Source organism: Zootoca vivipara, chromosome 1 (assembly GCF_963506605.1).
Source record: "Zootoca vivipara chromosome 1, rZooViv1.1, whole genome shotgun sequence".
Classification (NCBI taxonomy): domain Eukaryota; kingdom Metazoa; phylum Chordata; class Lepidosauria; order Squamata; family Lacertidae; genus Zootoca; species Zootoca vivipara.
In genome coordinates, this window is record NC_083276.1 from 46,468,918 (window position 1) to 46,485,110 (window position 16,193).

A 16,193-nucleotide genomic window follows, 5' to 3' on the forward strand; every position below is an offset into this window, starting at 1 on the left:
ATAAATGCAAAGGAAAAGCACACTTAATATGCTTTAGAACACTGTGATCACGATTAGTTTTTCTCAGTCTCTCCAATGATCCTCTATGGCAGATCATTCCTGTAGTTACATGAACTAGTTAAAATCCCTAGGACATGTTAAAAAGGATATAAAAAGGTAAAGGGACCCCTCACCATTAGGTCCAGTCGTGACCGACTCTGGGGTTGTGGAACTCGTCTCACGTTATTGGCCGAGGGAGCCGGCATACAGCTTCCAGGTCATTTTGCCAGCATGACAAAGCCGCTTCTGGTGAACCAGAGCAGCACACGGAAATGCCGTTTACCTTCCCGCTTGGAGCGGTACCTATTTATCTACTTGCACTTTGATGTACTTTCGAACTGCTAGGTTGACAGGAGCAGGGACCGAGCAACAGGAGCTCACCCCGTCACAGGGATTCGAACCGCCAACCTTCTGATCAGCAAGCCCTAGGCCAGGCATCCCCAAACTGCGGCCCTCCAGATGTTTTGGCCTACAACTCCCATGATTCCTAGGTAACAGGACCAGTGGTCGGGGAAGATGGGAATTGTAGTCCAAAACATCTGGATGGCCGAAGTTTGGGGGTGCCTGCCCTAGGTTCTGTAGTTTAACCCACAGCACCACCTGCGTCCCTAAAAAGGATATAAAAAGGTAAAGGGGCCCCTGACCATCAGGTCCAGTCGTGTCCGACTCTGGGGTTGAGGCGCTCATCTCACTCTATAGGCCGAGGGAGCCAGCGTTTGTCCACAGACAGCTTCCGGGTCATGTGGCCAGCATGACAAAGCCGCTTCTGGCAAACCAGAGCAGTGCACGTAGTGCCATTTGTAGACCCTTGAAATGTTAAGGATTGTGGCAACCTTCACTTTTAAAGCCTCTCCAAGTCTCACTTTTATTATCTGCTATGCATGTCAATCATGAGTACAATAGCTACAAAGCAGCTTTTCAATTAGGAGGCAAACCATCTACCTCTTAGAACCTGGGGGTTATGGTAATTCCCCTTTTGAAATGCTAATATTATTACAAACACAGCACCAGAAGACAACTGGCAGAGCCTGGATGACAAGCCATTATGGCTGTGCCCTTTTACAGATGGTTTAATCAAGGTCTATTGTAAGCTACCTAACCTCCCACTCTCAAGAGCTACCGTGTTTCTCCTAAAATAAGACACGTCTTATATTTATTTTTCCTATAAAAAAACACATCGCGGCTTATTTTCGGGGGATGTCTTATTTTTTAATTAAGCATGGTACAGCATTGTTAAGTATGGTATGGGGCTTTCTTGCGCTGCCCACTGAACCCACTGCTGGGTCCCTGGGCTTGACGCGGTGCGGCACGGCGCAACTGGGGCTGCTGCCGGCTCCTGCCGGCTGCTGCGGCTTCGCGCGCGCTGCCCGCTGCCGGGTCCTGGGGCCCGTTCAGTCGGAGCTCGGCAAGTCGCTGGGCTGGGGCTCCCGCTGGGCTGGGGCGCGGCGCGTGCTGCTGCATTTGCCGGCTCCCGCTGGGTCGGGTAGGTACCGGTACCCCCCCCCAAGACGTCTTATTTTCGGGGGATGTCTTATATTTTTTTGCTTGTAAAAGATCGTGCCATGGCTTATTTTAGAGGCACGTCTTATTTTAGGAGAAACACGGTATTCCCTTCCTCTGTGGAATATTTGACAGCTGTGGTCCAGATCAATAAAGTTTTGGTAACAAGTAATGGGGAACAGTGAAATGAGGAATAAGTGTGCCAACCGTCTGCAGTGTGAAGCTTCATTCTCAGCTATGCTTACAACTTGCCTAAGGCTACCTTACATTCAGTGGAGGCAACATTTGAAACAATAATTTAGCTCAAACCACTACATCATGAATTGTTCTTCAAAGGTCTACTCTCAAATCAAGTTGGGGCTTAGGATGCATTTGTGTGTGCAACATCGTGAAAGTACTCATTGCCATTGTCCTTCCTTTAAAATGTAGGACAGAAGAGTAAGATTCTTATTTTTTACATATCCCAAAGCCATGAATTCTTACATTAGAGAAATTTCAGGTTGTAACCTTTTTCCTGACCCAAACACAAACAGGAACCACATTTTCAAATGGATGAAATTATTTACATACAAGGCAAGTTAGAATTTTAGCTGACAACCCAAAAACCTGCAATAGGCAGAACTGTCACCAACCAATCCAGGACTACCGGAAGATAATATTTACATTGACATCAAGCAAGAACTCTTCATATGTTACTGTTTCCCCACCTCTAATTTGTAGGGATTTCAATGAGTCTCTAAGCAGACCACACACAGAGCTTCAAGCTGAGCCTTCAGTCAAGTGGAAACTAGGCTAACATTTAAACAGGTGAAAAAACACATTAACTGACAGCGGACACTGCTGATCAAGCTACTGTATCCAGTGAATGAATATTCCAGTGTTCAAAAGATGTTTCCATTCCACTGCTTGTTCCCTGGCTGGATTTAGAGATGATTGTTTTTAAGACATCTTGCCAAAAGCAGAAGCAGTAAGCTGAAAATTCATATAAAGAAACCATTTTATCACAAGTCAACATTGTAGGAATACTTGCTCACCCTGCCCAAACTGCCATAGCAAGAGAGGGAGTAAAGAAGGAATAAAAAACCATTCAAGTGTTAAGTAGAAACTGCTAGCAGTACATGGCAACAAACCTGTTGGGACTATTTCAATAGTGAAAGTGTGTTAGAATTACCATCTTGTTCAGCTTCATATATATTGTGTATGCCAGAATGGGACAATTCTAACCTTAAATGACAGACAAGCTTCACCATATTATGCCCACTGGTGAGTACAGTAATATTTCAAGAAGGAAATACAGATATGCAGGCACACAATGGACCCATGCCAGTGTGTGTGGCCATAATTCCTCTATATACAAAGAATTTCCAGGAATTCATTTACCTCTGACACACTACAGCATTCCAAGGGAGGGATAGTTATGAACCAGGGTTATGAACTTGCCATGTGAAGTGTTTACCAGCCAGGTGGCAGGAATGTATGGATGTGGGAATTTCAAGTTCGAATTCCCATTCGCCTACAAAGATCATCCTTGCCTGGAGCATGCCAATTGCTCAGCCTAGCCCACGCACGTCATTCCTCAGGGCTGCTGTAAAGCTAATACTGTTCTCAGCTCCTGGAAGGAATGACAATATACCATTCTATGCCATGCCATGCCATGCCATCCCACACTAATGATGTCAACATTGCTCTTGAGCTGCTCCAAGTTTTGTCTCTTCTTTGCTGTGCCGAACCCTAAAATCCATTCACTTTTGCCTGGATTGGGAAAGTCATTTATTATTATTATTATTATTAGTAGTAGTAGTAGTAGTAGTAGTAATAGAATTAGTATTAGTATTTTGCCAAAAAGGACTCTTCACAGTGATCAACAAGACAGGATGCCCACCTAAACTCCACAAGATTACTGTGCAATTCCATGAGAACATGCACGAGAACACCCAGTATGATGCCTCATGCTCGGACACCTTCCCTATTAAAAGCACTGTGAAACAGGGCTGTGTGCTCACCCCAACCCTCTTTGGCATATTCTTCTCCCTATACCTTCAGCTCAACTGAAAACTGTGTGTACTTGTCTGCAAACAAGACATGAAGACTGAGAACATCAACCCTGCTGTATGGGAATCCCTTGTGTGACTAGAGGATGAATGACCACTGGGATGAGTGCAGAGAGAAGAAACATCATGGTGCATCTGCAGCAGCACAACCAGATGCCTTCATCTGCCCCAGCTGCAACAAAACATGCCTCCCCCATATCGGTCTCTATAGCCATGGCAGGCCCTGTAACTCTCCCGTTTGATTCATCCCTAAAGGCGCACTCCTCCATTGTCTCCTGAGACAGAAGGATGCCAACAACCAACAAGCTTTCCTCCTGCAATCAGTAAGCTAGTTTCCCTTTGTCTAAATCAGGCATCCCCAAACTGCAGCCCTCCAGATGTTTTGGCCTACAATTCCCATGATCCCTAGCTAACAGGACCAGTGGGCAGGGATGATGGGAATTGTAGTCCAAAACATCTGGAGGGCCGAAGTTTGGGGATGCCTGGTCTAAATGTTCCTCAGAACTCCTATCTACTGACTAAAGCGTATGTCTGCAGTCCTGTACAAGTGTGCACATTCTCATTGTCAATGTATAGGCACCTTTCATAGCTCTAGCCGATATTATATTTTTTATGGCTAATGTTTATGAGATAGGGTTGGGAGTTTTGGGGGTATTTCAAGCTCTGCTGGTTCTGAACATCTTATAAAATGTGTGTTTTGTGTGGGTAATTCAAGACACTACAAAAGTCATCCCATTTTATAAAGAATCAACTGTCTAAAATGTGCAGAAAAACCAAATTAGCCAATCTTCCTCTGTCTATAAGTATTCATTATGTATATTACACAGACATATCTGGGAAAGTGCTGTTTCTTCCAACGATCCATATGTAAGAATGAATTTTATTTGCTCAAGTCAATAAAAGAAAGTCACAACTTGACAAAATATTGACTTCAAACACAAAGCATCATAAATGCCCAATGCACTCTCCCAAAAGAGAGCTGAGACACTGTGCTTTTTCTTTCCCAAAATGGAAGAGATGAATTTACCAATCAGAACATTCAGCCATCTGCAATTTCAAACCAAGGAAGCATCCACAAATCCTCAGCAGGATGAACTAACAGACAGAAATGCAAATGCAAGGTCATATTCACATATTGGGATCAAATAAGCAGCTCAGTAGGGATGGACAGATCAGTCCATTTCTAGTCTATCAATTTCATATGTGCTCATAAAATAGTTCATTTTTATGCAAGCCACTTGGAGTTTATATTTTGATTGAGCAGTATAGAAATCTGGCAAATTAAATAATTCTGCCCCATCCTGTTTCTGGCATTAATCTGTGAAAAATATCTGAATGAAAATTCATTTTTAAGTATTTATTTTATCAAAATATGTGCATTTCTAAATGCATTTCTTCTTAAAACATGTGTTTAAATTTTATTTTGGTGCTTTTTCTGAGCAGAGGACTATATCCTAAGTTTTGGAGAAACACAAAATCTGAAGGATTGCATTTAAATTCTGTTTCATCTGTGGGACATGGGATCATTTGAACCATTTAAGTGTTTAGAAATCCTTTTGCATGTAAATGTGCATCCATTTTTTAATGCAGAAACAGAAGCAAATCCAGTGGCTTACATTTTGAGTAACTCAAACATTGCCCATGTTTTAAAATTACTGGGTACTATACATTGTTTGCAGCATGAATGCATGGACAAGCCTTCAAGGAAAAGTTCCCCCCCAGCCAGAACTCACAGGAACTGAGTTCCGGCATCTCTTTGTTGCGCTGCAGAGGCGGGGTGGGGGTGGGCAGGCAATTGCGGTGGCAGAGGTGGGTGGTGAAAGTTGAAGTTTGGGTGCTCCCTCCCAAAAAAGGCCAACAAGTTCCGATACCTCTTTTTCCAGAAAGAAGTCCTACGTAAACCTAAATGTGGTATCATGAAATGGCCCACTAGAGCAATGGAAAAGAAAATGGTCGTACTCAATGGAAAACGCTTCCAACAAGAAACTTGTGAAGTAGGAGTGGAGAAGAAATACCTCAAGTTCTTATTACCAAAGCTTTTCCCCACAGCCCTTTCTCTGAACAACCCTGTATTAATTAAACAGCAGACACTGGAACATGTCAACGCTTGCTGTTACAAGAACAGATCAGCATTCTGAATGAATATACTATTACAAGCACAAAGTCAGTGATTTGCTTGCTACAGTTCAGCAGGAATAAGGTTTGACAGCATCAGCAGTTTAAACCAGTGTGTTCTCTGCTGAATGGATGTCAGCTCAATGCAGGGCCCCTTCTACACCATGATGAGCACTCAAAGCTGCGAGAGCACACAACCACCCTTATCTGGTGCTACATCAGGGGCACCTCCACGCCTGCACCAAAGATGTGTAACAGGGCTGCTCCCGACAGCAGCCGATAGTGAAATCCTTACAACTGAGCTGGAAACTGAGAGGCCTAAACTGCTCAAAAATAGGTAGGTATGCCTACTGAAAGCAGAACTGGGTACTTATCAATATATCAAATCCTTAGTGGACTTTAGGTTACAGTACACAAAAGACCTACGTAACTCTGCTGCAGGTGAACTTTGTTGCATGTCTACCATCTTCCACCTCTCCCTGAAGCTATCAGCTAACTTGCAACTAACAGAAAATAGCTATATTTGGAAATGGGCACATCCTTAAGGAGAAGGCTCTAGTGCAAGCATAGGCAAACTCGGCCCTCCAGATGTTTTGGGACTACAACCCCCATCATCTCTAGCTAACAGGACCAGGGGTCAGGGATGATGGGAGTTGTAGTCCCAAAACTTCTGGAGGGCCGAGTTTGCCTATGCCTGCTCTAGTGTGTCAAGGAATACTCCTAAACTAAAACCTTTCTTCCCCACAAATACTTTTAAATACTGTGGTCCAGCCACCTGCTTGTATGATATAATCTCTTTACCCAATTCAAACCCCAAAGAAAGGAATGAATGTGATGTACTGTAGGAGGCAAGCAGCCCATTTCTAATACACGGCACAAACCTTAACCAAGGCAAGCTACAGCTGCTTCAGGCAACTTTCTCAGACACACTTGGAAAACTACACTGAAGAGCTCTAAACACCATCTTGAATTACATATCTATGGCCAAATGAGTGAGTTACCATTACAAATATTGAAAAGAAACAGATATTTCAGAAAATAATTGAGAGTTTCAGGAATGAGACATTACAATCAAGCATCCCATAGGCTTATGGCCAAAGACGCTATGGAGAATTCAAAAATAAGGATGCATGTATTTTAAAAACAGGCATTCCCCATTCTTTAGTTATTATAATCAGTTTTATTAGATAAAATTCAGCCATAATGTACCTGACCATCCACATGGGGGGGAAGACTAATATTGCCCATTAGCCACACCTGGACAGCAGCTAGTGAGTCTCTCCATTCCAACCTCTATTCTGCCCTCCAGAACCATACTTAATAATTTGCTAAGTTTTTATTAAAAGTATTGTATATTGCATGGATGCACTTGCCCTATCAGGGTTCCCTTCTCAATGGGAGCTAGAATAAAGGGGTGTAAACTAAAAAAAAAAAAGACCAAGTCAGTGTCCTCAACAACAGTGATTATTTTTACTGAATGTTAGCAATTCACATATAAGATATTGTCCCCCAGAGACATGGTGAAAAATAGAATATTTCCTATCTAACATGTATTTCCTATAATAAAATAATAAAATTTGCTTGCTTATTTTCCATACTCAGTGTCTCAGTATGATTATACCAATGATAAAGTGTGCTCCTCCAGAGAGGGGTTTTAGTGCACAGTGCTATCCAAGGCAGGGGAAGGGCAGGTATTACCTCTCTACAATTATTATTTATTTTTATTCCCCACCATTTTTCTCCAAGGACTCAAGCTGGTCTACATGGTTCTCCCCTGTCCTCAATTAATCCCCACAACAACCTGGTGGGGTAGGTTAAACTGAGAGGTAGTGACTAGCCTAAGGTCACCCAGCGAGCTTTGTTTATGCTGAGTGGGGCCACCCAGGTCCTAGTCCGACACTCTAACCACTGCCCCACACAACTGCAGTCCATTGATTCTACCTACACAAGTCGGTTCTAGGTTTTAACTTACGGTTAAACTAAAAAATACAATGGGGAAAACCACAAGCTGCCTTTTAATATACAGAGTAACCTGTCAATTAGACAACAGGACATAACTAATGCAACTCTCACAATATTACACCCTTGTATCTGCACTAACCAGCCAAAATAGTTCTCTGTGTAATCAGTTCCATGCGGTGAGATTAGAATCTCCACTTCATTCACAAGCATGCATTGGAGGCAATATAAACCCCTACCTAGCTCCTACCAAGACCCTTAAAGGATAAGGAAGCTGCCTTAAGCCATTTTTGTTCTCTCTTCTGTTTCTGAATTTTTAAGTGACAAGAGGCCATTTTTAAATGCATTTATTGTTATTTGCTTTGAGCCATTGCAGAGAGAGCTAGAAACCTACCAAAGTTAAGTAGGGAGAGCTTTACTTACCTGAGTCGAGTCCTTCCACCGTGAGGGTACTGAAGAGAGCCAATGGAAAAAATATCCCATGACTGATCAAGGTAAGCAGCGATGTGGTGGTGCTTGTTGTTGATACCATTCCATGGCACATCTTTTAGACGCCAACTGCTTTTGATTATTCCCCCCCTCCAACGTTTAATGTTTTCTTGGCAGAGATCAATTCTACCTACAAAAAAAGGGGGGGGGAGAAGGTCAGCTAAACTTGTAAAATGGAAAAAAAAATATTAGACATCTCCAAATAAATACACTCCTGACTAAACTGACTTCCATCTGGGCAAATGCATGTGTGTGTATGAAACAAAATTCAAGAAGCCTTTTGAAAAAATCCAGGAAATATAAAGATGCCAGGAGTCTATAAAAAAGGGACACCTTTCTTGACTATTGTTAAGGCAGATGATATATGTTACGAGGGTGACTTGTTTTTGTTTTAAAGATACAAGTCACCTGGCAAACTGCCTCATCTGCCGATATCACTCAAGAGACCTCAGGTAAACCAGTTTTACTAGACAGAGGCATCGGTCTTTAAAAGGAACCACTCACACAGATATGACAGACTAGACAGCTACGATAAATAAACCAAAATCCTTCATTAGCCACCTGGAAGGAGACAGAAACCAAACCCCCAAGGGAGAAAAATAGTCAGAATACATACACTACCTGAAAGGAACTGCCGTATAAGTGGAAGCCAGCGAGAAAAACAAGCTGCTGAGCAGAAATGCCAGACCTCTGAATTACAAAAGAGTGTAGCTATTTAAATTCAGGGAAGTGACATCATTCCTACCTGTGGACTATTAGATTCAAGCCAATGGTGTATGTCACCTTCTATATTCAGAACGGAAGCCAAATGAATAAACAAAAACCTGTCCTCTGGCAAGTAGCTTCAGGGGGTTAATAATGTATTCAAACACAGTTTACAGCTGTTATAACTCTCAAACATTCAATCCCAAATCAGTACAAAAACTTCCTGGAACTGGATTTCTAAATATCTGCACTGCAGGGGGTTGGACAAGATGACTCTCGAGGTCCCTTTCAACTCTCCAATTCTCTGATTCTATGAAACCCATCAATGAATATGCACTTGCATACAGGAACAACTAAACCTATGCTATTTATTCACTGGGGTGGGAGGAGGGAGAAGGCACACCTTGGATATTCAGTACCAGTGATATCAAGGCCTTCAAATCAACACTATTTGCCAATTAAACCAAGTTATCAGCTGGAGCTGAAGTACTTGATTCTTAACCCCACCCCAAGTTCACGGGGTGAAATATGTAACTGAAAAGTTACTTGTGAGTCATTTTGGCAGAATTTATATCCTGAAAGGGGGGGGGGCAGTATAAATAACTGTAATAAAAAGTATAGCACGCCTCCACCTTTTGAAGTTTCCTCCCAAAAGGGCTCCTTTTCTCACTGACTTCTCATTTATTCATCTCAGCAGCTCACATAAGCCGAACTCCAAGATTCCAATCAAGAAGAACCTCCCAGAACTTGGGCATTTGTGAGAATTCTTTACACAGATATTTACAATTTAGTATCACCTAATGCAAGCAATAATTCCAAGGGCTATAGTATTCACTTCCATGTCAGAAAAGGCTTCACGCAGCACTCAAACTCTTAAGTTAACTGAATTTGGAGAATGACACACACTTCCAGGCTCATATTTATTGTATTGTATCAGACGCTGTGGGTTAAACCATAGAGCCTAGGGCTTGCCGATCAGAAAGTTGGCAGTTCATATCCCCGTGACGGGGTGAGCTCCTGTTGCTCGGTCCCATCTCCTGCCAACCTAGCAGTTCGAAAGCATGTCAAAGTGCAAGTAGATAAATAGGGACCGCTCCAGCGGGAAGGTAAACGGCATTTCCGTGTGCTGCTCTGGTTCACCAGAAGTGGCTTTGTCATGCTGACCACATGACCTGGAAGCTGTACGCCGGCTCCCTTGGCCAATAAAGCAAGATGAGTGCTGGCCGCAACCCCAGAGTCATCCACAACTGGACCTAATGGTCAGGGGTCCCTTTACCTTTACCTGACTTTTACCTAGATCCCTTGGAAAAGCAAAGTTTGTGTTTGTATGCACACACTCTCTTTTTCTGTCATGGTGGGGGAGGGAAGCGATCAGAGAGGTTGGTGTCCATGGTACTTGATCAAAAACACAAATGTGTCCCTGGGGGTAAAAAGGTCGACAACCCTTATTTGTCCAGGAAGGCATTCTATAAATATTTTAATAAAATTAATACCAAATTTTGGATTGTGTGAACTAAGTCAAATTAATTTAAAAAGAACTCATCCCAAACAGGATTTAAAAAAACCAGTAATCTCAAGGGGGAAAGTGCCCTAACAGTAAGCCAATAGAAGAAAGACTGGTTTAAAGTCTAGTCTGTAGAAATTCCATCTGCTTTTTTGTGGTTTATTTTCAGTGGTTTTAAGTTAAGTTCAAAGCTTTTTGAGAACACAGTTGTTTCAGAACTTATGCTTTTAATTGTTAACTCTTCAAATTATGTGGATAATTTAAGAAATGCCTTTGAAATACAGTGATACCTCGGTTTAAGAACAGCCCTGTTTATGAACTCTGCAAAACTGGAAGTAGTGTCCCGGTTTGCAAATTTTACCTAGGTCTAAGTTTGCAAACTTACCTAGGTCATATGTTTTTTTTAAAAAAATCCTTGACACAGAGCTCTTACAGAGGGCAGTACCTCTCAAACCACTGTAAAAGCATCTGATTAAACATCTCAACTCACTCAGCATTCATCAACCATTAAGTGGGGCAAGCGTGACTCCTATTGGTTGCTGCAAGGATGAATAGCTTAAGGATGGTGAAAGCCTTTGCACACCCAAAACACCATAACAATCGAACAGAAGCCCATCTATTTCCTAGTCCTATGAAGCACTAGGCACATGACACTTTAATGCTATGTCTAGGTCTACACCTCCTGCGGAAAATTCCCAACCCTTACCCTGATCTTGTAATATCACAAAGCAACAAAAGCCAAGCAGCTAGGGTGGGTTGGTTATGGAGAGATGTTTCCTAGTCCCATGGGGTTTCAGGTTCTAAGTATTTCAATATTTACCTCCTATCAAACCAATACACATATACACATAAGACAGGCACTATTCAAATCTTTTATTATTGTTCTCTCTTATTATGCAGCCAGGAAAAGTTACTTTGAAGCTGCTGCCTTTGTGAATTAATCCACAGACCACTCCAGTCATTCCATCATTGCCTTTTGAAGTAGCAAGAGATCAACACATTCCTTTGTTTGAAAATACTGAAGCTTTCTACTCTCAAATGCATGTGAGCATGCCTCCTTAAGCAGCTATTGTTACTCAAATTTTCCCTCTTACTCAATAACGTATCTCAGTTTCTTGGCAGTAAATAACCCTGGTAGATGCACACTCATCATAACTATATAGAGACAAATTGTTTACAAAAGCACCTTTACTTTGCTGGATAATGTTTGCCAAGGCTGTATTTTTAGGGAGGGGGGAAAGAAAAGGGGCTCTTCAAAATAAATTTAAGGCTCACACGCTTCCTACCTAGAGGCAATAAAATTCTGCTGAATAGAGTCAAAGCAGGTCTAGGTTTGAAAAAGCTTCTGGGAACAATCTCAAGTGTCAAATATTCAGCCACCAGCTGCATAAATCTCAGCAGCAGCTTGAAGGCAAATTCTACCTGGGCTGATTTCAAAAGCTAGGGTGGAAGCCTACCTTTGATCAACAAGTCACAAGATAGGCTGTATTTAATTGCCTGTATTTAATTGCCTTTGACCTAAAGGGCTGATACTCCTGTTTTTTTCTCTTTCATTCTTCACCTCTTTCAACCCAAGGTGTTAGAAGCTTGTAAAGTGCTCAGCAACTGGATTCCACATAATTACTGCTCACTCTCACTGCTGCATAGCTTCTTTGCTTGCACTAATTCTCCAACAGAATGCATTTTTAATTAGTCAACAGTTTATCTAAAAAAGGGGACTGCTTCCCAAAATCTAAGCACCTACCAGGAAGCACCCTTTTTTAGTAAGGCCTCAAATCAGTTTCAATAGACATGAAGCTCTGGCCAAACATGTGTGCACCAAGGGATTTTTGTCACTCTAAAGCCAAGGGGGGCACAGGCCATAAAAGGGGAGGAAGAGGAGAGCAGCAGGAGACCAAGTTCAAAAGGTAAAAGCCCATCTTTAACAAGACCTCTAATCTACATCTGAAAGGAAAATTCAACAATTTTATGCTGAATTCCCCACCCTTCATCTGCTTAAAAGGATCACATTATACAGATTTTATAAAGGAAACCCCTGCAGATAACATTCTGTGGGAAATGTAATTGCTATGTCAGTGGGTGGAAGATTTCTGAATGAACACATAGATACTTATAAACCACAGCAGAAAACTAGCTTGAAACAAACCAGAGTTTAGCTATTAACAGGAATAGGAAAGAACACACAGAGAGAAAGAGAGAGTAGTACGCACCACTAATTCAAACCCCCAAATGTTCTTCTCTATAAAATATCAGGAAACCTCCTGGCCCCAATAAGACAGCCCAAGCAAAAGCATGCAAGCTAGAAAACCCTATTTTCATACATACCAAGCATCAGGAAAACAATCAAATATATAACAGTGTGTTCAATTGACACCCTTTCTGGGGGAGCTATTACAATTGTAGCTTTTGTCCTTTATTTTGTCCCTGCTTGTCAGAAAGAATGCACTTCCTTATCCTCCCTCTGTGCATTGTTCTGGGGTTTTTCCTGGCCATCCAGAGTGGATTTGGTGGTGGCGTGGGACAGGGGCACTAGTGGAATCCCTTGCATTGACTTCCACTAATTTGCTGAGCAAGTGGAATTGGGGCCAAAATATCATTTTTCTGTGTCTAAGAGAAAAAAACTGAGTTTACAAATTGTTTTTCTTGGGAAGGAAAGGGGACCCCGAAACAAGAAAGAGGAATAAAGAAGTAACAATCTGAGAACCAGTGTACCAAGAAGTACCGGTATCAATTTTAAAGAGTACCGGTAACTTTCGTTTGCCATGGATAATCAGTTTTAATCCTTGAAATAAACTAATCAGAAGAGCATGGCACTGAATTCCTCCCCATTGATTTCCCTCTCATCAAGTGATCTGATGTGAAACTGAAGCATGTACGCCCTTTGATTCAAACCAACCACATGGTCCTTGAGATAACAATAGATGCAAACTGTGCATCTGACTCTATCATTCTGTTAATTTATGTGCACACTCTGTAGCTGGTGATGCAAATGTGGGGACCATGGCACCCTCAGACACCCCCATAGCACCTGCCAATGGTACTTGCCAAGAGCACCTGCCTTTTGTTTATTAATTTTTTAACTGATGTTCTTTTTGGGGGGGCTGTTTGGTTGTGGGAATGTTTTGCTGGTGGGAGATTGCCTGGTTTGGGAGTGATGGTATCTGCTTTTTTGATTTGGTGTGTGCAAATGGTTTGCCTATTGTGGAGGTCTCAGCATCACCAGTTTTTCTTATTATCTTATGCTGCCCACAGCAGTTTTAGTTTTCCAAATGAACCATCCAGGCCAAAAAGGGTAGGGGATCCCTGATCTATAGCATAGTATTCTATGCTTATTGAATGAAGATACTTTGTTTATTCTCTGAACTTCCTGTATGACTACTCCTTATATTCATTTATTTGTACCCACAGAATTGCACCCAATACGACAATTACTAGGCTTTTTACATAATTATTTCTTATTGGTCAAATGTGGCAGTTACACTGTATATTAAGTGCTGTGAGCCAAGAAGCAGAAACTCTGTTCATATAAATAAAATAATGAAGTTCGTAGTTGCATCGAAACAAAGGAAGTCCATAACACAGCTACATATTTAAATATAATATCATGCTGCAAATTATAGATGTTTCAGTAAACTGACATTCAAGAGCAAATAAACATTAATACTCTGTTTTAACTACCTGTGGGTGGGGAAAGTTTTAGAGAAGGATATAAGTTCCCCAAGATGTTTATAAGTTTCACTTTCCAGCATCTGCGCAGTCTTTGGGGCTCAGCACCACATTGCCATTTTACCCCATTTGCTGTTGTGTTTATTTCTAGGAAGCTGTGAGCACACTTTTTGGTAAAAATGTTAATTTTTGGTAAAAATGTTAATTTTCTACATGTGAGAATCTATGCAGGGGGGTAACTGCCGCCTCTCTCTATTACAGTATAGGGGCAGATGACAACATTGAAGGATACTGTTTTGCCCTGCGAAAATGACAGAAACTAAAACCAAATATTTGATATGGTACGTCCAAATGAAACACCTGGTATGTGAATTTGGAAGCATCTAAAAATGTCTAGAGTTCCCTTTTTTCACAACAGTTTAAATATTGTATGAATTTCAGTTAGTACATAATCAGCTTAAGAACATAACAGCTATTCAAGAAACCCATTTCAGAGAACAATGGCTCTCTCAGCCTTTATGATTTATTCCCTCTGTGTTAGTTGTGGGAGAAGTTGCTCCATATAGATGGATATTTGCAAATACTTCTTCAGAACAGCCTATTGTATGCCAAGCTTTTTTCTTCTACACTTAGAACAGGAACCCAACAGCACCTCTTGAGTACATACAAATCAGTCAGTGGGACTGGCAGAAAACTCCCCACAATTTATTCTTACACAGATTCTTCTCTCTCTCTCATCTCACACACACACACACACACACACAGAGAGAGAGAGAGAGAGAGAGAGAGAGAGAGAGAGAGAGAAAGAAAGAAACAAAAGCAGTGAAAAGCTGTATAGAGGGTAGGCTCACTCACCACAAATGCAAGCCACTGAGCAAATTCAGCTTTATATTAAATTGGCTCTGAACAGCAGCAGGCACAACACAAAGGAGAGGATATTCGGTAAAGATGATGACTGAGAAGCCAGGATCCAGTTACTGAACTCTTTGAAAAGACAGGCTTTATTTCTACATGGTGAGCAGCTCCTTTGTCCATGAATTTTTGTATTATAAAATCCACACCAATAACTTGACACACAGCAACAATTGCTGCCTGCGTTACTGCTGACGGCCCTCTGCAGACAGGACATGTGGGAACAAAAGAAGAGATCAGGCAGCAACCGAGGAAAAGGACACAGTGAGAGAAACATCTGTTGGTTTCACTAGAAATGCCATATGGCCTGTATCAGATACAGAATACTGAGAGCCTGCCTTAACTCATTTAGAGCAAACACAAACCCCATCTTTTATTTAGAAATTTAAAAAATCAGTTCTTTCCTCAACTCATGCTGACCATATGACGTCATGGTGTCTGAAAGTATGCGAAGTAGCTGTCAGAAATGAGAAATGCTGCTCAGAACCGATACTGTGGTATCTAAAAATACTTTTCTCTATAAAGGCAGACTCATTCTGTTGGCTCCACCTTTGGCAAACAAGTATGGGATAGACTGGCCAGACGCAGCCAGGAAGCAACTCTTTCCACAGTTGCAAATTCTTTAAGAGGTCAAGAGAATAGTTCAGAGCAGAAAGTGTTACCAAACTTGGGCAGAATTTGAAACATCCAAGATTTTCCCCATTTGCTAAAATGAAGAAATAAAGCCACCATTTTCATGTGACAATGTATATTCCAAACTAGTCCACTCTTTAAGGAGTAACAACAAGAATTTTGAGTTCTTGTCCTTTGGGGAGAAGGAAGGTCTTCCAAAGGGAGAAGCATATCTGCTCAGGGTTCAAAATTAGCATGGCGCCAGGCACATTTCGCACCTAAAGATTCTCCATTTGCGAGAACCTCAAAAGGTGGGTGCCATTTTTTGTGCCTGGGTGACACTCAAGAATTGCTGAAATGTATGTGCTATGAATAGGGACCCAGGTGGCGCTGTGGGTTAAACCATAGAGCCTAGGGCTTGCTGATCAGAAGGTGGGTGGTTCGAATCCCTGCGACGGGGTGAGCTCCCGTTGCTCGGTCCCAGCTCCTGCCAACCTAGCAGTTCGAAAGCACGTCAAAGTGCAAGTAGATAAATAGCGACCGCTACAGCGGGAAGGTAAACGGTGTTTCCGTGTGCTGCTCTGGTTTGCCAGAAGCGGCTTTGTCATGTTGGCCACATGACCTGGAAGCTGTACGCCGGC

The 16,193-nt window shown here is 41.9% G+C and overlaps 1 protein-coding gene across 2 annotated transcripts in view; it reads right to left on the bottom strand.

The window, feature by feature from the left end:
- SUSD6 (sushi domain containing 6) overlaps positions 1-16,193 on the bottom strand; it is a 61,895-nt gene that overhangs the window by 22,757 nt on the left and 22,945 nt on the right. The window contains exons 2-3 of one of the 2 annotated variants that reach the window (XM_035113486.2): positions 14,884-15,142; positions 8,088-8,283 (exon numbers count right to left, since the gene is read on the bottom strand). In XM_035113486.2, coding sequence (XP_034969377.1) covers positions 8,088-8,208 — 121 coding nt within the window. In that variant the 5' untranslated portion in view covers positions 8,209-8,283; positions 14,884-15,142. The remainder of the gene's footprint in view (positions 1-8,087; positions 8,284-14,883; positions 15,143-16,193) is intronic. The other variant, XM_035113478.2, reaches the window with a different exon arrangement.